The 22,095-nt window shown below is 39.1% G+C and overlaps 2 protein-coding genes across 8 annotated transcripts in view; both read right to left on the bottom strand.

The window, feature by feature from the left end:
• Positions 1-3,708: 3,708 nt before the first annotated feature.
• On the bottom strand, positions 3,709-18,621 carry wnt16 (wingless-type MMTV integration site family, member 16). The gene is made up of 4 exons (XM_023294608.3): positions 12,960-18,621; positions 11,688-11,914; positions 7,074-7,363; positions 3,709-6,008 (listed from the first exon to the last, which is right to left on the bottom strand). Exons 1-4 carry the CDS (start codon positions 13,049-13,051, stop codon positions 5,550-5,552), a joined length of 1,068 nt encoding a protein of 355 aa, XP_023150376.1. The 5' UTR covers positions 13,052-18,621; the 3' UTR covers positions 3,709-5,549.
• Positions 18,622-18,768: 147 nt separating this feature from the next.
• Positions 18,769-22,095, bottom strand: part of cped1 (cadherin-like and PC-esterase domain containing 1) — a 30,708-nt gene continuing 27,381 nt past the window's right edge. For all 7 annotated transcript variants that reach the window (XM_055006352.1, XM_055006353.1, XM_055006349.1 and 4 more), the window contains 4 exons: positions 21,956-22,057; positions 21,334-21,421; positions 21,095-21,241; positions 18,769-20,834 (listed from right to left, as the gene is read on the bottom strand). In XM_055006352.1, coding sequence (XP_054862327.1) covers positions 20,622-20,834; positions 21,095-21,241; positions 21,334-21,421; positions 21,956-22,057 — 550 coding nt within the window. In that variant the 3' untranslated portion in view covers positions 18,769-20,621. The remainder of the gene's footprint in view (positions 20,835-21,094; positions 21,242-21,333; positions 21,422-21,955; positions 22,058-22,095) is intronic.

The following is a 22,095-nucleotide window of genomic DNA, read 5'->3' as shown; positions in this document are numbered from 1 at the left end:
TGTTCTCTGAATGGGACAGAAAGTCGTTCAACTATCAAAACCTTTATTATGCTGCACATTTCAGCAACATTTTGCTCTACTAGTCCAGCATTAATGTCAAAACGTTTTAAAATGAATTGGTTTAAGAGAAAAGAAACAGAAGAAAAAAGAGGAGTAACACAGAACTGTTACTGATGACAGTAAAGCAGAAGGAATAATATGAGACATTAGCAAGAAAAAAACAGGAAGGAATAAAGGTGAGTTATTATGAGTTATTAGGACAAATCAAGATCATAAAGTAGCGTTGGAAATAACAAACATAAGTAGAAAAATGTCACAGAGCCATGTGACATTATGATTAACACAATTATTGAATAAAACCGAATATGGGACGGGATTACATTTTAATACCTGAAGCAGTACACTCATTGGAGCCCGATGCCGTTCTCCTGCAGAACCTTTCCTTACCTGGAACAGGAACCACATGTGGTGACCCTCTGAAAGAAGGAAAACTCATCATTCAAGCTGTTATCATTTCAAGTTCAAACAAGTAAATGTGCTCCAAATAGAGATCAACAGGACGGATGTTAGTTTTACAAAGCTGTGGAAAGAATGTAACATCTTCAGATATCTTCTGTCTGTAATGTCTATGCTGACTAAAGAACTAACTCACCTGTGAAACATCTAACATGGTAGGCCTTCTGTCAGCGATCTCTTTGATGCTCATCTGCAGGCTGATGACATCATTTGTTCTGCAGGCTGATGACATCGTTTCATCTGCAGGCTGATGACATCGTTTCTTCTGCAGGCTGATGACATCATTTGTTCTGCAGGCTGATGACATCGTTTCATCTGCAGGCTGATGACATCGTTTCATCTGCAGGCTGATGACATCATTTGTTCTGCAGGCTGATGACATCGTTTCATCTGCAGGCTGATGACATCGTTTCTTCTGCAGGCTGATGACATCGTTTCTTCTGCAGGCTGATGACATCATTTGTTCTGCAGGCTGATGACATCGTTTCTTCTGCAGGCTGATGACATCATTTGTTCTGCAGGCTGATGACATCGTTTGTTCTGCAGGCTGATGACATCGTTTCATCTGCAGGCTGATGACATCATTTGTTCTGCAGGCTGATGACATCATTTCATCTGCAGGCTGATGACATCATTTGTTCTGCAGGCTGATGACGTTTCTTCTGCAGGCTGATGACATCATTTGTTCTGCAGGCTGATGACATTAAATCATAGCTCTCTTTTTTTCTTGGTGGAAAAGCTCCAGAATGCACTTCAGTTTGCTGATAGAATGGTCTCCAATACAAAACCTACGAATATAATGTCCAGAAAAGCTTTCTACAAGTCCACTTAAAGAACGAGCACCAAGATTGTCAGCTGAAACACAAAAAACATGCCTCTGATATTTGTCCCAACCTGGGGCAAAAAGTTCCTTCCTTCTCCAATGTTCTGAGATCTTTCAATAGAGGCTCAAGGGCAGTTTCATAGCCAAATGTTTTTACATCCCCTGCTTTACAAGAAGAGCCAAATAAACTGATGTTAGCTGTGATCTCAGTTCAGATGGTACATCGGCCAGCACCCACTACACTGCTGTGACTTTGTGTTTGTTTTTTCATGAAGTTCCAAGAGACTTGCAGATTTCAAAATCATCTACACGGAGAATAAGTGAAATACTGAAGTCTTCATTAGTATGAAGTTCATTTAGCTTGAAATAGCTAGAATCATGAAAAGATGCCAACTGTGAAGTGTTTGGATGTTTAGTCAATACATTTTTCACAATGTCACCACTGTTCAACAACTGCTGTAAAGCTGCCATTTTTCTCTTGGTCTAAAATATACTCTACTGGCTCGATTACACAGAAGTTTTCTTTAAAATATTTTACCCTCTTAAATTTTGAAGAAAAGGGACCATCAGGACCAAAGGCTGAACTAACAGGATTAGAGTGACACCATTTGTCAACCAGTTCACCGACAACAGCTTCATCAACAGCAGTTATTCTACAATCTACAATACAACCTTGCATATTTAGACGGTATTAGATGTCTTTATATTTTCCATGTTTCAAAAAAGTTCCAACCACAAAAAAACACAAATCATTCAATTTCTTGAGTTTTTGTTAAAGATAAAGAATCAGATTTGGAACAACTAATTACTCTATTTTTTTTTTTTTTTTTTACACTGAATAGAATGATTACTTAATTCACGAACATTTTAAATGAAGTTCACTGAAAATATTAAGCATATTCAGAAAATCGCATACAATTTTCTTTTTGTGAAAATAACTTAAATATGAGTTGTGAATTTAAACAAAATTCACGGTTTGATTTTTAGGCATTTATGTTGGTATGTCCAACTCAAAAATCACTAAAGGGACATTTAAAGATTTCATTAAGCTATTATAGCTTTTATTTATTGTAATATTTACAAAGGCACTGAAAAAGCTTTTGCAGAGTAGGATCGAAAACCAGAGCCTAAACAGGAACCAGAAAAACAGAACCAGAACCACAAACCAGAACTTAAACCTCAAACTAGAACCTAATTAAACTAGAACCAGAACATAAACTTCAAACCTTAGATCTCAAGCTAGACCATAAAACCTCAGACTAGAACCAGAACCTAATCCTTAAAACTAGAACCAGAACCTAAATGTCAAACTAGAACCAGAACCTAAATGACAAATTAGAACCAGAACCTAAACCTCCAACTAGAATCAGAACTTAAAAGTCAAACAAGAACCAGAACTTCCCTGTAAAAACTCAAAGTTTTTAAATGTAGTTGTTTAGAACAGCTCCAGAACTGTAAAGAACATCCACATCAGCAGTCAGTATTTTATAAATAGAAATGTGTTCTTTTACTATGTCTGTTAAATTACAGTTTTACTGCGTTTAAATAGCAGAAAATAGATGTTCTACACAGATTTACTGTTCTTTGAAAGGTAAATTACATATAAAGGTTTAAAATGTTATTTTAGAAATTTTCTGTTTTGTAATTTACATGTTGACTGTAAAAAAAAAAAAAAGAAAGAAAAAAAAGAAACAAAACAACAACAGAAAGGAACAAACTGTAAATAATCCAACCAGGAGTCTGACCTGTTGGGGGCAGGTTTTGGTTCTTCGACCCTGATTTCCTCCCACAGAACCTAAAGCTGCTGTTGAAGCTTCACAGATGATTCTGATACCAGCACTGATCAATTATCAAGGAGATCAATAACTGATATTTAAACTGATTTATGATTGTAGAATGCTGAGGTATTACATCTGAAGAACCTCAAGGTTCCAGTCTGGGCCCACTGATGTTCAGTCTCTCATGTTTATACCAATTGTTATGGAGAACTGCAGCACCTAATCAATTAGATGTTGACTATTCTATAAAATTACATTAACTATTTTGACATTTAATCAGTTTTATTGTCTTTAATGGATCTGAATTTTGTGATTTCAGCTTCTTAGATGTGAATATTTTCTGGTTTCTTTCCTCTCTGACAGTAAACTGAAGATCTTTGGACAAAACAAGACATTTGAGGAAACTCTAATCCACATTTTTCGCAATTTTATGACATTTTAAAAACCCAACAACTGATCGATTCTTCCAAACAACAGTAATCAGTTGCACTTTTTAAAACACCGTTGCAGCGCTTTTATATACGACTTTAATCTGCTGCATTTTAAATCTTTCAAACACGTTTGACAGAATAAAAACAGAAGACAAGAATCTTTAAATTCATATTTACTAAATCATATCCATCATCTGAACGTCAGTTTATGAATTTGATGGAACATTTTTACAAAAATAGGATTTTTTCCCCCCAAAATTCAACGTGGAATTATTTACACATAAATAAATGTTTATTTACAAATACAAAAAAAGGATCCATGATTGTTTTCTGCTGGAAAAGTTTCAGAATCGAGTCCTGAAGAGTTCTGCAGAAATGATCCAGGATCAGTTTGTGGATCTTCAGTTTGGACTTCAGGTTCCTGCATTTATCCCTTATGTTCTACCAGAAACGAGCTGCAGAAACCGAGACGTTCCTCCTAAAGTTTCTATGAGTTCCTGTTCTGTGTCGGATGGTTCCTGAAGATCCGTTCAGAACCGAGAACTCGATCTGTGAGGCTGGAGGAACATATCACCTGCTGGCTGCCTCGTGCAGGTTTCATCATGTTTGTTCCTTTTTAGTCCAGAAACAGAATTCGTTGAGAAGAACTGTTGTTTTTTCAGACATATTAGAGATCAAACAGCTGATCAGCAGAAGAATCTAGTGTTGAAACTGAGCAGGTGTGATGTATCCAGGTGTTTACAGCTGTGACGTGTCCAGGTGTTATTTACAGGTGTGACGTGTCCAGGTGTTATTTACAGGTGTGACGTGTCCAGGTGTTATTTACAGGTGTGACGTGTCCAGGTGTTGTTTACAGGTGTGACGTGTCCAGGTGTTATTTACAGGTGTGACGTGTCCAGGTGTTGTTTACAGGTGTGACGTGTCCAGGTGTTATTTACAGGTGTGACGTGTCCAGGTGTTATTTACAGGTGTGACGTGTCCAGGTGTTATTTACAGGTGTGATGTGTCCAGGTGTTGTTTACAGGTGTGACGTGTCCAGGTGTTATTTACAGGTGTGATGTGTCCAGGTGTTATTTACAGGTGTGATGTGTCCAGGTGTTTACAGGTGTGATGTGTCCAGGTGTTGTTTACAGGTGTGACGTGTCCAGGTGTTATTTACAGGTGTGATGTGTCCAGGTGTTTACAGGTGTGATGTGTCCAGGTGTTGTTTACAGGTGTGATGTTTCCAGGTGTGATGTGTCCAGGTGTTATTTACAGGTGTGACGTGTCCAGGTGTTATTTACAGGTGTGACGTGTCCAGGTGTTTACAGGTGTGATCTGTCCAGGTGTTATTTACAGGTGTGACGTGTCCAGGTGTTGTTTACAGGTGTGATGTGTCCAGGTGTTTACAGGTGTGACGTGTCCAGGTGTTATTTACAGGTGTGATGTGTCCAGGTGTTATTTACAGGTGTGATGTGTCCAGGTGTTTACAGGTGTGATGTGTCCAGGTGTTATTTACAGGTGTGACGTGTCCAGGTGTTATTTACAGGTGTGACGTGTCCAGGTGTTTACAGGTGTGATCTGTCCAGGTGTTATTTACAGGTGTGACGTGTCCAGGTGTTGTTTACAGGTGTGATGTGTCCAGGTGTTTACAGGTGTGACGTGTCCAGGTGTTATTTACAGGTGTGATGTGTCCAGGTGTTATTTACAGGTGTGATGTGTCCAGGTGTTTACAGGTGTGATGTGTCCAGGTGTTATTTACAGGTGTGATGTGTCCAGGTGTTTACAGGTGTGATGTGTCCAGGTGTTATTTACAGGTGTGATGTTTCCAGGTGTTTACAGGTGTGACGTGTCCAGGTGTTATTTACAGGTGTGACGTGTCCAGGTGTTATTTACAGGTGTGACGTGTCCAGGTGTTTACAGGTGTGACGTGTCCAGGTGTTATTTACAGGTGTGACGTGTCCAGGTGTTTACAGGTGTGATGTGTCCAGGTGTTATTTACAGGTGTGACGTGTCCAGGTGTTATTTACAGGTGTGCATGTCGTTCATGCTCTCGCAGCGCCTGCAGCGGACGTAGCAGCACCAGACGAACTTGCACTCGCAGCGCTGGACGTGTCGGACCACGTGTGTGTTGTATCCTCGACCGCAGCACAGCAGGTTGCAGCCGTCCGGCCCGCTGGAGGTCCGGTTGCAGCGGCGCCCCCTGGTGCCGGCGACGCCACGCCGCCGGTCCTCCAGGCAGTAGTTGGGAGACTTGTTGAGGAAGATGAGCTGGTATTTGTCCACCGGGAGGCGGCGTTGCTCCTTCCTCCTCGTCTTCCTCCTGGATCGGTCCGACACCTGGATGCTGTCCAGGTACCGATCCTTCAAGTACGAACCGACCCGCTCAAATGCCGCCATCGTCCTCCAACACGTCTTCACCGCGCAGGAACCGGAGATGCCATGACAACGACAGTCTGTGGACATCGTCCTGTCAACCGCCTGAAGGCAAAACAAAAAAACAGAAACCTGAATGTCAGCACACACCTGGAGACATCACACCTGTAAACACCTGGACACACCACACCTGGAAACAACACTTGGAGACATCACACCTGGAGACATCACATCTGTAAACACCTGGACACATCACACCTGTAAACACCTGGACACACCACATCTGGAAACAACACCTGGAGACATCACACCTGGAGACATCACACCTGTAAACACCTGGAGACATCACACCTGGAAACAACACCTGGAGACATCACACCTGGAGACATCACACCTGGACACATCACACCTGTAAACACCTGGACACACCACATCTGGAAACAACACCTGGAGACATCACACCTGGAGACATCACACCTGGACACATCACACCTGTAAACACCTGGACACACCACATCTGGAAACAACACCTGGAGACATCACACCTGGAGACATCACACCTGTAAACACCTGGACACATCACGCCTGTAAACACCTGGACACACCATACCTGGAAACAACACCTGGAGACATCACACCTGGACACATCACACCTGTAAACACCTGGACACACCATACCTGGAAACAACACCTGGAGACATCACACCTGGAGACATCACACCTGTAAACACCTGGACACACCACACCTGGAAACAACACCTGGAGACATCACACCTAGAGACATCCCACCTGGAGACATCACACCTGTAAACACTTGGACACACCACATCTGGAAACAACACCTGGAGACATCACACCTGGAGACATCACACCTGTAAACACCTGGACACATCACATCTGGAAACAACACCTGGAGACATCACACCTGGAGACATCACACCTGTAAACACCTGGACACACCACACCTGTAAACACCTGGACACACCATACCTGGAGACATCACACCTGTAAACACCTGGACACACCACATCTGGAAACAACACCTGGAGACATCACACCTGGAGACATCACACCTGTAAACACCTGAACTTCACACCTGTAAACACCTAGACACAAACAATTTCAGTGTAGAAGCGATTCCTGAGTCAGAGGACAGGTGTAGATGCTCACCTGTCGGCCGGCTTCGCTGTTGTGTTGGTTCATGGTGTGTAGCGTGTAGCCGCCGCAGCTCGTTGACGTGTTCTTGGTGGTGCCGTCCATGAACCTGCGGCTGAACCAGGTTCCGTACTGGATGTGGTCGGAGCAGCCGCCCCAGTGCCACCCCTCCACCGCCGAGCTGCCGCCCCGCAGCCGAGCGTCGCAGCCGCACTCCGTCATGTTGCCCTGACTACAGGACCGCGTCACAGCGTGGACGAGTCCCGCCGCCATCACCGCGTAGATGAACGCCGTCTCTTTGGTTCCTGCAGGACGAAGGCGAGACACTTCAGCTGCTTTCACATTTTTACCAAACTGACATGTTTTCAGTTAACAGAGTTCTACAGTTTGGGCTCAACGCACTTAAAAAAGACACTTCAACTCCTTCCAGGTGAAAGGCGTTGAAAGGAGTTGAAGTGTCAGGTGAAGTGCATTGAGCACAATGCACTTCACCTGACACTTCAACTCCTTTCAGGTGAAACTCATATTGCATTTACTGTTTAACTGAAAGCAGCTAAAGTGGGAAATAACACTCTACATCTTTACTTGTAAGATAACATAACACTCTACCAGACATTTCAATTGCTTTCATCATTTTCCTTAACCAACACTTCAACTCCTCTCAGATGAATTAACACTTTAACTCCTTCCAGGTGAAAGGAGTTGAAAGGAGTTGAAGTGTTTGATTGAGCACAATGCACTTCAACTGACACTTCAACTCCTCTCAGGTGAAACTCACATTACTTTTATTTTTTAAGTAAAAGCAGCTAAAGTGTCGACTAACACTTTACATCTTTATTTCTAAGATAATATGTAACACTTTCACTGACATTTCAGCTGCGTTCATCATTTTCTTTAACCAGCACTGTCTCCTTTCAGGTGAAATGACACTTCAACTTCTTTCAGGTGAAACTCATATTGCTTTTATCTTTTAACTGAAAGCAGTTAAACTGTCAACTGAAACTTCAAATCTTTAGTTGTAAGATTTGACATGACACTTCAACTCATTTCAAGTGAAACTCATATTGCTTTAATCTTTTAACTGAAAGCAGCTAAAGTGTTGACCGAGATCAGACATTTCAGATCTTCACGAGTAAAGATAATTGCAACACTTTCACTTACATTTCAACTGCTTTCATCTTTTTCCCTAAGCAACATCATTTTCATCTCCTCTTCTTTAACAGAATTCATCAGCTTGTGCTCTGGACGCTTCAACTGCTTTCAGTAAAGACTCTATACTGCTTTCATTTTGTGTTTTAAAACAACTTCCCACTTCTTTTATCTTTTATCCATCAACTGAAAGTAGTCGTCGAGTGACACTTCAAACCTTTCACTTCATCTGTCAGGTTTCCTCACTTCATCACTTCTACTTTTAGACATTTTAACGTCAGTGGACACGCACTGAAACCTTTTTAGGATGTTTGTGTTTCTGCTGCTCAAACGTCACTTCAACTTATTTCAAAACATTCTAAAGTAAAAGTGTTTTTTTATGAATCTGAGTTTAAAGTTTCATTTGTAGGTTTTTAATTGGATGAAGTTGAACTTTAGCATCAGGATAAGTAAGTCCAGAGAATAAATCAGAATTAATTCAGTTATCAGGATGTTTTTCTGGTGCCGCTCTGAAACATCCTGATTTAAAACATGAGACTCAGAGAAGAGAAGCTCGACTGAACAAACTGGAGATAAGATAATTTATTAATTAAGATGAATCTGATTATAGCTGCTAGAAAATCTGTTTAATCTGATTAAAACGATCAGAAATATCTGCAGCCCAACTTAAAACGACGGCATTTATTCTGACGATTGTTTGCGTTTCAGAGGAATATGTTTTTATCGATAAAGTTCATCAATGTTTGAAACGTTTGAAGCAGTTTTTTACTGAATTAAACTTCCAGAATAATTCAGGTGTTTTAGTTTCCTGTTAAAGACGTTAGCAAACATTTAGCAGCCGAGTCTGGCAGGTGTTAGCATTAGCATGCTAAAGTTTTGAAGCCATCAAAATGAATGCTAGCATGGTAGAATCAGTATGTTAAAGTTAGCATGCTAAAGTACAATAAGTATCAACATGTATGCTACCATGCTAATGTTAGCATGCCAGAGTGTTGTATTTGCCAACATACCTGCTGACATGAACATGCTAGCATCCATGTGGACAGCAACGAGACTGCTAATTCATGTGTTAGCATGTCAGTCTATGTTATTAATACATGCTAGCAGGGTACCTGGACGTTCCACTGTAGCAATGCTCATTCATGTTTGCGGTGCTAATACATGCTAACATGTCTGTGTTAGCAGGCAAAAAAATCTAAGCATATTAATCCATGTAAGCGGTTCTAATTCATGTTAACATGTAGAATTATCTTTGTACAACTCTGTCAGCATGCTGTTGATGTTGGTATGGTAAGTCATCTCAGTAGGCTAATCCATGCTAGTCCATGTTAGTAATACCAATGCTAATGATGTAGGCCTGCTAATCCATATTAGCAGTTCTGATTCATGTTAGCATGCAAATTGATCTTTTTAGGCTAACGTAGGCATGTTAGTAGTACAAATCTATGTTAGCATGCTATTGATGTTATCATGCTAATCCATGTAAGTAGTGCTAACCTATGCTAGCATGGTATGTCATCTTAACATGCTAATCCATGTTATTAATACTAATACTATCGATGTTAGCATTCTAATCCATGTTAGCAGTTCTAATTCATGTTTGCATGTAAAATTATCTTTGTTGGCTAATCCATGTCAGTAGTACAAATCTATGTTAGCATGCTATTGATGTTAGCAATGCTAATCTATGTTAGCATGATAAGCAATCTTGGCAGGCTAATCCATGTTAGCAGTACTAATGTGCGTTAGCATGCTATCGATGTTAGCATGCTATTCCATGTTAGCAGCTGCAGGGACGTCAGTGAATCTGATTTGTAGTTTTTTTTTTTATCTCTGACCTTGTTTTTCAGACATTTAGCTTCAGTTTCTGCTCTCAGAGGCTGATTATTGATTACTGATTACTGATTATTGATCTCTGATTTGGTAGATAAAATTAAACATTAAAAACTGACTGACTGCATCAGAAAGAAAAACAGGGACGTAAGTGAACCGGATTCTTGTTGCAACTTTTATCTCATTAGAATTTCTGAGTTTCATCCGTTTATCTGGAATTAATATAAATTTATTAATTAGGTGAAGTTTTAATGAATTTCAGCAGACAAACTCTGAGAAGTTATTGGATGATTTATGTCCATCTGAGCAACCGCTGGGACCAATCAGAGACCAGGACAGTTAAACTGAACTGTGGGTTATTTCTGTAGTTGGAGTGTTTGGCCTGTAGGGGGCGTTGCGGCTCTAAAGATTCTAATCTTCACCAGAAGCTCTTAAAATACTGAAGGAACCATAAAAATAGATGAAAATAATCAGGAAAATGTCTGAAAAACGACCAAAAAGATCCAATTTAATTGTTGTATAAAAGACTTATTTAAATATTGACATTAAAACTCAACGATATCATTAATTATCCAGATTTATGTATTATTAAAAGTCAGTTTTCATCAATTATTTTAAGTTCATTTCTCATGAAACTTTCTTAAAACAACAAAATACAACAATTAAAGATAATCTTAATAAACAGGTAAAAGACCTGAAATCATGAAGTGAATATAATATAATATAATATAATATAATATAATATAATATAATATAATATAATATAATATAATATAATATAATATAATATAATATAAAACAATGTAATATAATGTAGTATAATATATAAAATAAATGTGTATAATTACAAATATAAATATTTCTAAATATTTTTCAAAACTTTTTTGGGAACATTTTGTTAATATTTGGACATTTTATTCATATTTTCAGACATTTGAACAATTCTCTGACATTCCTTTAACATTGATGATCCATTTAATAATACTGTAGGACATTTTATTAATATTTATTTCTGACATTTCATTAATACAGTGATCCCTCATTAATTATTATTAAAACATATTTTAATTTTAAAAAAATGTATATAAATACCTATGTACCGCAAAATCCCGTGATAGAGTGAAAATTCCACGATACTAAACACAATCTAAAAAATTCCTGGAAAAATATGGCGAGGGAGCTCTGTATTTATTGCTGACATTTTATTAGTATTTTCAGACAGATGAATAATTTGCAGGACATTTATTTTGAACCTAATATTGTGGATTAAAAAAAAAACAACACAAATAGAAAAAGTTTATAAAGAAAAAATGTTATTTCTAATAAAACATGAAAAAAGCTTTTATTAAAAAAAAAACTACTAAAGAAAATCTAATTGGAGCAAATTAATTCTAAAATGTTTTTCTACTCAAAACTAAACATTTATTTTTAAAAACGAGGAAATATTAGTTGGAATTATTTAGTTTTTATACGGAATTAATTTAAAATCTGATGTTTATGTTTCTAATCAATAAATAAATTGCATTTTTTAAATCCCTTCCTTGGTTGAACATAATTCAATGAGAAGAAGTTAAACTTCTGCAGCAAAACGACAAAATCTGACCAGAAAATACTCGGATACTCGGTTAGAAGTACTCGGATACTCACCGCTCGTCAGCTCGTGTCCGAACACCGGCGGCTCCTCGGAGGTGGAACAGTTCCACCGTTCGTGCCTGAACTGACTCCGACACTCGGCCACCGCCAGCCGGGCTCCGTCCTGCACGCTGGGCAGCAGGAACGGCTTCCGGCGGCACAGATCCCGCTGCCGGGCGCTCAGAGGCGGGTTGGAGCAGCTCAGCTTCTCCGGGGCCCCGGCGGAGGTCACACCGAGCCACCTGAGGAAAACGATCCGTTTTTGTTAATTCTGTGCGGTGGAGGAGAAACACGTGGCGGTTCTAGAGTCAAGAGGAGGAGGTTTAAAATTCGGCATTAATAAAATAACTCATAATGAACCATGTCGTGTGTTTTTTTTTCTTTAAATAAACTATGCAGAATTCCTCTTTTTGCGCACGTTCGTCTTTTGGAGACAATAACAGAAAAAAGTCCTCAGTTTGCTTATAAAAGCGTCTTTGTGTGATTTTTACGAGCCGAATTGAAGATCGGCTGCTGAACCCGCAGAATTATTAATAAAAATTAATTAATCGTGACTCGATGCGTTCAGTCTGTGATTAGAAAACCTTAAAACGGGCAGATTTTAAACGGAATCCGGTTTTCATGAGGAGAGTTTCTGTGTAAATCCGAATATAACCTGCTATAAATCTGCCTGTTTCTATCAGAGGATCTGCAGTCTGACGGATCATAATTCCACCTAATTGGATTTTCTTAATTAATTGCGTTAAAGCAGCGCGCGTGCGGCCACTTTGGCGCAGATCTCGTGGACAGAAGGACTCGGAGGGGGATTTTTAAAAAGAAATTCTTTTGTTGTCGTGAAATCTCGCCTTTCAGCTCCTCTGGTGGGAATTAAAACTCCAGAGAAATTATTGGACAAACCGGGTAATAAAATGAGGTTTTCCGCTGAAGTTCGGATCAAACTCATCCACCTGCGGAGTTCAAACCTCACATCCTGGCGCTGATTCGGACCAGATGCGTCCAAATAAAACCGGTTTTGTGGTGATTTTTAGGTCCCTCCGGTCCCTGGAAGTTAAAACACACCTGTAGCGGAGCTGAAACCGGACACGCCTTGAACTCACCGTTTTGTTTTGTTTTGTTTCTTAACGGAACTCGGATCGTTTCTGTGCGTAAAAGCGGCGGAGCCTCCGGACGCAGCTGCGGAAACTTCCATGAATCCAGAGTTTCCCAAACGACTCTGGAGCTTCTGTCCAACACCGGACAAGAAGCGACTGCTGGATTCGCTTTCCGGTAGATCCGGTTCATACTCACATCCAGCTGGACCGGCAGCGCGGCGGACACACGGACACGAGCAGCAGCGTCAGCGCGCACACGTGTCGGACTCCGCAGCTCCGAGCCTCCATCCCTCTGCAGCCGTCAGCCGCTCAGTCTGCCCATCGAGGCTCCAGGCGGCCCGGTCCCGGTGCTTCCCGGTGTCCCGCTGATGTCCCGCTGATGTCACGGTTCTCTCCGGTTCTCTCCGGTTCTCTCCGGTTCTCTCCGGGGCTGCATCCGTCCCGGGTCTCTGCTCGGATGCTGCTGATCTTCCCGGTAAACTTTTCCACTCTGCCGGAGCCTCGGCGGGACTCTGGACCAGTCCGAGTCCCGGAGGATCCTGATTGGACCGGACCTGGACTCGCTCGGTCGCTGACGTCATAGCTGGACTCTGATTGGTCGAAGGGATCAGAAGCTTTATGATTATTAATTAAAAAACGTCTCGACATTTGATCCGGAGGAGCAGAAAATGATTAAAATTGGTCCCGAAATGACTCAAAGTTTGGTCAAGAAAACTAAAAAAAACCCAAAGTGACTCAGAATATTTCTAAAAAGATTCCAAACTATATAAATAAATACAAAAACAAGTAAAAATTATCCAAAATGACACAGAATTGGTCCAAAATGATGAAAATGTGTCCCAAAAAACGAAAATTTGTCCATAATGACACAAAACTCACCTAAAACGATTTTTTAAAAAATTAGTCCAAAACGACTTTAAACTTGTCCAATAGAACTAGAAATCTGTCCAAAAATAATAACAACATTGTCCAAACTGCATTGACAATTATCCAAAATGACATAAAAGTTGGCTAAAATTATTCAAAATTTTTCCAAAATAAGTGAAAATGGTCAAAAAAACTCAATAAATAACCAAAGCGCCTGAAAAATGTCCTAACATTCCTGAAATTACAACACATATCCCAAGTGAATAAAAAAATAAGGATAAATGGTCCAGAATGACATAAAATTAGTCTGAAATGATGAAAATGTCTTCCAAATAATTAGAAATGAGTCAAAATCAACCCAAAACAAGTAAAAAAACCCAAAAAACCCACGAGTCAAAATGTCCAAAATAACTCTAAATACAACCAAAGGGGCTTCAAATTTCTCCAAATACGAGCAAAAATTGACAAAAATGACTAAAATTGGTCGCAAAATGACTCAGTTTGTCCAAGAAAACTCAATAAATAAGGGACTCAGAATATTTCTAAAAAGATTAAAAAATATAGAAGTAAATCCCCAAACAAGTAAAAATGTTCCAGAATGACACGAGTCCAAAATGATGAAAATGTGTCTCAAAAAACTGGAAAAGTGTCCAAAAGTCCTTCTAAAATGACACAAAATTAGATTTTTGAATGAAGTTTGGTGGAAAGTTCAAGTTTAACAAACATCCATCCATCCATCCATCCATCCATCCATCCATCCATTATCTATACACCGCTTAATCCTCATTAGGGTCATGGGGGGGCTGGAGTCTATCCCAGCTGACTCAGGTGAAGGCAGGGGACACCCTAGACAGGTCACCAGTCTGTCACAGGGCTACATACAGAGACAAACAATCACTCTCACATTCACACCTACGGGCAATTTAGAATGATCAATTAACCTCAGCATATTTTTGGACTGTGGGAGGAAGCCGGAGTACCCGGAGAGAACCCACGCATGCACAGGGAGAACATGCAAACTCCATGCAGAAAGATCCCGGGAAAGTCGGGACGCGAACCAGGGATCTTCTAGCTGCAAGGCGAAAGTGCTAACCACTACGCCACTGTGCAGCCCAGTTTAACAAACAGAAAAACTGGAATTTATTTAAAATTCTGACCATTAAAAAAGTGCAGTGAGTATAAAAGTTAAATTAATTTCTGAATTAATTTGATTATTTAGATTCTAATAAGAAACAAAACCTTAAAATATCAGATGTCTGAATGAGGTTTGGTGTAAATGTTGATTAAATGTTTGTTGATTTAAATCCAGAAGTCAAAAGGTTCAATAAACTGACTTGAGCTTAATGCAGAATTTAGATTTTAATATTTTATCACTGATAATTTAAAATACTTTGTTTACTTTTTGAATATCGTAGAGATTAGTTGGACTAAAACACCAAACTCCATTCAAATGTTCATTAACTTAACACTGTCTGGATGTTAAAAATGTGCATTTAGTCCTAACGTTATTTAATAAATTAACTCACGCTTGTTAAATAGTTTAGATTCTGATTTTATGTTTAATTATTTAATGATTAAAATGAATAAAATTATATAATAGTGGATAAAAGCAGAAATTTGAGTCTAAAACATCAAACTGCATTAAATTATTTAACATTTTAATTAGAAAAAAATATTTTTAGACTTTTGACATCTGATCCAAGTTGATAAAGAAATAAAAAGTTCTACTCAGAATAAACACAAAGAAAAACTTTAAATTTGAATATTTTTGAATGGAGTTTGGTTTGTCATAATAGAGATAAAAACGAGGTTTTCTGAGTCTAAAACATTAAACTCTGTTAAAATATTCATCATTTTAATTCTGTTGTATATTTAAAAATGTGAAAGAAAAAGTGAAACTGGATTATTGTCGATTGAGAAACAAAAGCAGTCAAATTCTACCAAGAATGGATGTAAATTAAAACTTTAAATTGTTAATTTTTTGAATGGAGTTTGGTGTAAAAACAAAACTTTAAATTAACCAGCAATAAGTTCAGCACCTAAACATGCAAAAAAATAAAAACAAACAAAACAACAACAACAAAAATACATGACTGTAGAACATTTTTGTAAATTTAAGCAACAAAACAGTCAACTTACTGTGTTCTTTTCTGGAGCTTTCAACCATTCAGTCGATTTCAGGAGAAAATTAAATTCAGGTTAAAATGAAACCCCTAAAATCATTTGCTTGATAGAAATCTTGTGTTTTATTGACATAAAGACAAAGTGTGAAGATAAAAGAACAGAAAGGTTAAAATCATCTTCACAGCCTTCATTTGAATAAAAATCCTCACATTCATATAAATATTCATAAATTCCAGCTTGTAAACAAAAGCAAAATAAACAAATCTGTAGAAAAATAGAGAGAATATCAGCAAATAAGATGTTCGTTTCCGTGATAATCAGAAGAATTATCAGTCTTTGGTGCAGAAATATGAACCCATATGCAGAAAAATAATAATAAAACCTATAAATATATATACAGACAGACAGCTGATCAATAACCGATCAATTAGAGGTTCCTCAGTATATACAGGCAGGAGGCAGAGGCTGGTCAGAGACAGAACTGATCAATCGATCAATATCGGACATAAAAACAGAAGAGCAGCTGATCAACAGATATCAGAACTGATCGATTATCAATATCAGAAAATTATCAATAGCAGAAATGATCATCTGACTGTGTAGCGTACTAGTTAGTAAACATGTGGGACTAGTTAGTACTACTAGTTAGTGTAGCTAGTAGTACTAACCAGTACTCTGGAACTAGTTAGTACGAGTCAAAGACTAGTTAGAGTCCATCATAAACTAGTTGCTGCACATGTCAAACTAGTTAGTATGAGTCAGAAACTAGTTAGTGTACATCATAAACTAGTACGCATCAAAAAGTTAGTTACTACAAGTTAGAAAGTAGTTAGTGCCCAGAAAAAAAGCTGTATGCATCAGAGACTAGTTACTATACAATAAAAACTAGTTAGTGCACATCTGAAACTAGTTACTGGCAGCCAGAAACTAGTTACTATACTAGGAAAGCAGTATATATCAAAAACTAGTTAGTGCCCAGAAAAAAAGCCGTATGCATCAGTCAAAACTAGTTGGTGTGCATCAAAAACTAGTTTGTACACATGTGAAACTAGTTACTACGAGTCAGAAACTAGTTAGTACCAAGAAAAAAAGTAGTATGAATCTTAAATTAGTTAGTGCACATCTGGAACTAGTTAGTACACTAGAAAAAAACCCAAGATGTATCAGAAACTAGTTATTAATCATCAAAAACTAGTCATTGTACAAGTGAAACTAGTTAGCACACATGAGAAGTTAGTTACTACAAGTCAGAAACTAGTAAGTGGCAATAAAAAGCCATATACATTACACTAAACTAGTTAGTCCACGTCTGAAAATAGTTACTATGATTCAAAAACTTGTTACTAAGCATGAAAAACTAGTTAATACATATTTAAAAGCAGCATGTATCAGTTACTATGTGTCAAAAACTAGTTAATATGGATCAGAAAATAGTTTCTACTAAAGCAACACTAGTTGGTAAACATCAGAAAATAGCTACTATGAGTCAAAAACTAGTTACTATACATGAAAAACTAGTTAATGCATATTTAAAAGCAGTATCAGTAATTAGTTACTACGTGTCAGAAAATAGGATGAGATAGAAACTGGTTAGTCGACATAAACAACAGCAGATATCACAAACTAGTTAATACACGTCTGAAACTAGTTAGTACAATTCTGCAACTAGTTACTAGTTAGTTACCCCTATTAGCTATTATGCACTAGATATGGGAAACTACACCTCAGTAACTAGCTACTAGGCAGAAATAAGCAGCATATATCAGTGACTAGTTACTGTGGATCAGAAATTAGTTAAGATGAATCAGAAACTCGTCAATAACCATCAAAAATGAACTATTACAAATGCAAAACTAGTCAGCATGCACTAGAAATAAGTTACTACGAGTCAGAAAACAGTTAAATAACAAATAAGAAGCTATTACACATCAACAACTAGTTAATACTCATAAACAACTAGTTAATACTCATCAACAACCAGTTAATACAAATATTAAAGCAGCATTTATCAGAAACTAGTCAGTACTAATAAGAAGCTGGTTAATCAATAAGAGTGGCACGTATCAATAGCTACTAGCTACATGTTAGCAGCTAGTTAGCATGCTTTAAACACTGCTAACGTAACGGTTAGCATGAATCATGAATCAGAAATTAGTCAGAACACGAGTTAGTATGGCACGAAACTAGTTAATTTACATTCAAAAGCAGCAGAAACAAGTTACTACAAACCAGAAACTAGTTAGTACTAATAAAAAACTAGTCAATATACATAAAAAGCAGCATGTATCAGAAACTAGTTAGTACTAATAGTAACCTAGTTAGTAATCATAGTTAACTAGTTAGTACTAATAGTAAACCAGTTAGTTCTAATATTTTAACTAGTCAATAGACAATAAAAAGCAGTGTCTATCAGAAACTACTTACCACACATCCAAAACTAGTTAGCACTGAAGAGAAACTGGTTTATAAATATAGAAAAGCAGCATTTATCAGAAACTGGTTAGTACTAATAAGGAACTAGTTAATACATAAAAAAGCAGCATGTATCAGGAAGTAGTTATGATGTAACCTGGTTACTATAAACAATAAAATTTAGTATGAATCAGAAACTAGTTGTATGCATCAGGAACTAGTAGTACTGTAGTTAGTACATTAACCTGTAGTTAGTACACATTAACCTGTAGTTAGTACACATTAACCTGTAGTTAGTACACATTAACCTGTAGTTAGTACATTAACCTGTAGTTAGTACATTAACCTGTAGTTAGTACACGGTATAAAGTAGGTGCTGTGCACTAAAACAAGCACAGCATAGAAAAACTAGTCAGTACACAGCAGAACGTTTGACTGGTTTTCAGGAGAAACTACCAGCTGGTGATCTGACAACCAGCTGGTAGTTTAGTTTATCTATCAATCAATCAATCAATCAATCAATCAATCAATCAATCAATCAATCAATCAATCAATCAATCAATCAATCAATCAATCAATCAATCAATCAATCAATCAATCAATCAATCAATCAATCAATCAAAATTTATTTGTAGAGCACTTTACAACAACATAACTGAAGACCAAAGTGCTTTCCAAACAGCATAATAAAACAAAACAATACCATTTTTGGATTACTATAAAACCACTGAACCCATAAAAAACACAAAACTAAGAAAACCATAAAACCATAAAACAATACTAGGATTCGAAAGCACGTCTAAATAGATAGGTTTTCAATCTAGACTTAAAAAGCTGCAGGTTGGTAATAACGCGGAGCTCCAGTGGCAGCGCGTTCCAGAGTGTTGGGGCAGCTACAGCAAAGCATCGATCACCCCACTGCTTATACCGGGACCTGGGCACATCCAGCACCATCTGCGTCGATGACCGGAGGGCTCTACTGGGGCGGTGGATGGTTAAAAGCTCCGATATGTATAAAGGAGCTAGACTATGAAGGGCTTTAAAAACAAATGTTAAAATTTTAAACTCAATACAATGATGGACCGGGAGCCAATGGAGGGCGGAGAGGATGGGGGTGATGTGAGTGTGTCTGGATGTGCGGGTTAACAGACGGGCAGCTGCATTCTGAACCAGTTGTAGTCGACGGAGTGACGATTGTGCGACACCAAAATAGAGAGCATTACAATAATCAATACAAGAACTGATAAAAGTGTGAATGGCCTTCTCCAGGTCGCGTTTAGAAAGGAAGGGCTTGACCTTGGTGAGGAGGCGTAGCTGGAAGAAGCTAGCCTTGACAATGGAAACAATCTGTCTGTCAAATCTCAACTCGCTGTCAAAAATGACTCCAAGGTTTTTTACTGTATTACTGACGGGGAAACTCAGCGATGAACCGGACAGTATGTTGAGGTGCAGATCGGAGGGGGCAAAGAGGATATATTCAGTTTTATTTTCGTTCAAGTGAAGAAAGTTCTGGGCCAGCCAGTGTTTAATATCCGATAAGCAGCTATGTAGAGAGTCCAGAGCAGATGCAGCATTGGGGAGCACAGGCAGATAGAGCTGGATGTCATAAGCATACAAGTGGAAAGACAGGTTGTGCTTAGCGATGATGGCTCCAAGTGGCAGCATATATAATGAAAACAGAACTGGTCCAAGGATGGACTCTTGTGGTACCCCGGATGACAGCGAGGCAGGCAGAGATGAGTGATCATCAAGCATCATAGCAAAGGTCCTGTCCATCAGGTAGGAGCTGAACCACTGGAGAACAGAACCCTGTAGACCAACACGAGCTAAACGAGAAATGAGTATGGAGTGGTCCACAGTGTTGAAAGCTGCTGTAAGATCCAACATCACCAGGAGTACTGGCTTTTTAGTGTCCACAGATTATAAAATGTCATTGTGCACCTTAAGGAGAGCGGATTCTGTGCTGTGACGCGTTCTAAAACCAGACTGAAATTACTGTTAGATTCTAGAAAAGGTTGCAACTGCATAAAAACAATCTTTTCAAAAAACCTTAGATAAAAACGGCAAATGAGAGACCGTTCTAACATTAGATAAAACAGCAGGGTCAAGGTTGGGTTTTTTAAGAAGTGGTCTGACCACAGCATGTTTAAAGACAGCTGGGACAGATCCAGCACTAAGGCAGCTATTTATCAGAGCGAGCAGACAGGGGGCACTGTATTAAAGTTTAGTTCCTCTGCTGCTGGTTACCTGACCAGGTAAACAGGTTTAACTCACTTCTGATGACTTTACATACATTCATCTGCTGCTCTGCTGAATCAGAGAAAACAGCACAATAATTCCTCCTCTGAGTCCTTAAACCTGGACAGAACAGGTGAGTTCTACATGCAGGACTCACCTGTTCTCCCTCTCAGTTGAGTTCTACCTGCAGGACTCACCTGTTCTCCCTCCCAGGTTTTCAGTTTCTGGTTTTGGGACAAATGCGGCTCAGCAGGATCTCAGAATACACCTGGTTAACTGGTCCTCTCACGTGATAGGTGGAGGGCTTAGACTCCACCTCCTGGTCCGTGTCCGACAGGGCCAATTGGCTGCTGAGTCCAGGTGAGGTTCTGGTCCTGTTGGTGGTTGACGACGTGTCGCTGGGAGGTTTAGTGGACCAGAGCTTCTCCACCTGAGAAACCAGAGAACAGGAAAGAAGAGATCAAGAGTCCACAAGATCATGCAAACTTTCTGTTGGACTCGAAAACCTTCACTAGAACACTAAAAACCTTCACTAGAACACTAAAACCTTCAGTAGGACACTAAAACCTGTTACTGGACACTAAAAATGTCCTTCTGGACATGTAACAACCATGTTTTTCGGACACTGACGTTCCTTTGAGGATAATCTGAGGAACCAAACACGTTCAGTGATGATTAAAGTTCCGTCACCTCGTGGAAGTGGCAGGCACATCGTCCCTGCAGGAACTCTTTGTATCGACCCATCGTGATGCTGAATGTGTCGATGACCTCGTACCCATGATGCTTTGCGGTGGCGATGATGTTGGCATTCTCTTGGTACAGGGTCTGTATCTCTGCCTGAAGAACGAGTTGATAAAAATACAGCGACTGCTTTTAACTTCCAAAGAAAATACGGTGAAGAAGAGGAACATGTTGAACCAGAAACCTACCAGGCTGAGAGACCGGATCCCGTCCACTGGAAGGTGGAACCCCATCCCCAAAGACTTGACCACCACCAGGATGTTCCCCAGAGACTCTCTGAGGAACAGCAGAGAACACATGGTTCTCAGTAACACAGGTACCAGAGCTGAGGAACCTTTACTCAAACTAATGATAAATCAGAGACTGTCCAGGAACACGAAGACCAGAGCAGGAGAACTTCAGGGATCAGTGTTCCATGTTCTTTGGAATGATGTGTGATGAACTTTTTAGTATGAGGTTCTTCAAAGAGTTTTATTAGGCTTCATTTCTTTAAACTGTTCTCTAAAGAACCCCCAAAAGAACCTCAAAGAATCGTCCAAAACTTCCTGTAGGCACCTTAACTGAACCCTCAAAGAGATTTAGCAACAATCGGTTCTTTAAGTCTTTGAATAAACATCAGAAATGGTTCCTTTAATGGCTTCCAAAGAACTCTGACCAAAGCAGGTTCTTCAAGGAACCATTTTCCAGATCGTTCTTTGTGGAACCACCTGGTTTTATTTTGATAACAGGACTTTTGATCATCTAAGTCATTTTAGAACCATTGATGTGAACCTGTATGCTGATGACACCTGTGTTTATGTGAGAGTTTACCTCTCCAGAACCTCTCTGACTGTTCTCAGGTGACCCATGTTGAGCCACTGGACTCCGCCCACCACCAGAACCGTCCGGTTGGAGTTCTCCAGAGGTCGCGACCTTCACAGAGGTCACAGAGGAAAGTCATCAGCACAATG

Source organism: Amphiprion ocellaris, chromosome 21 (assembly GCF_022539595.1).
Source record: "Amphiprion ocellaris isolate individual 3 ecotype Okinawa chromosome 21, ASM2253959v1, whole genome shotgun sequence".
Lineage (NCBI taxonomy): Eukaryota > Metazoa > Chordata > Actinopteri > Pomacentridae > Amphiprion > Amphiprion ocellaris.
This window is presented reverse-complemented; position numbering and strand designations above follow the sequence as displayed.

Bases quoted from the DNA above. Each gene is read 5' to 3' on its own strand.
- wnt16 (XM_023294608.3), bottom strand. From the start codon at position 13,051: ATGGAGGCTCGGAGCTGCGGAGTCCGACACGTGTGCGCGCTGACGCTG. The intron at 7,364-11,687 runs GTGAGTATCCGA...TTCGTCCTGCAG, and splicing joins CGGACACGAGCTGACGAGCG to GAACCAAAGAGACGGCGTTC. The intron at 6,009-7,073 runs GTGAGCATCTAC...TTTTGCCTTCAG, and splicing joins ACAGCGAAGCCGGCCGACAG to GCGGTTGACAGGACGATGTC.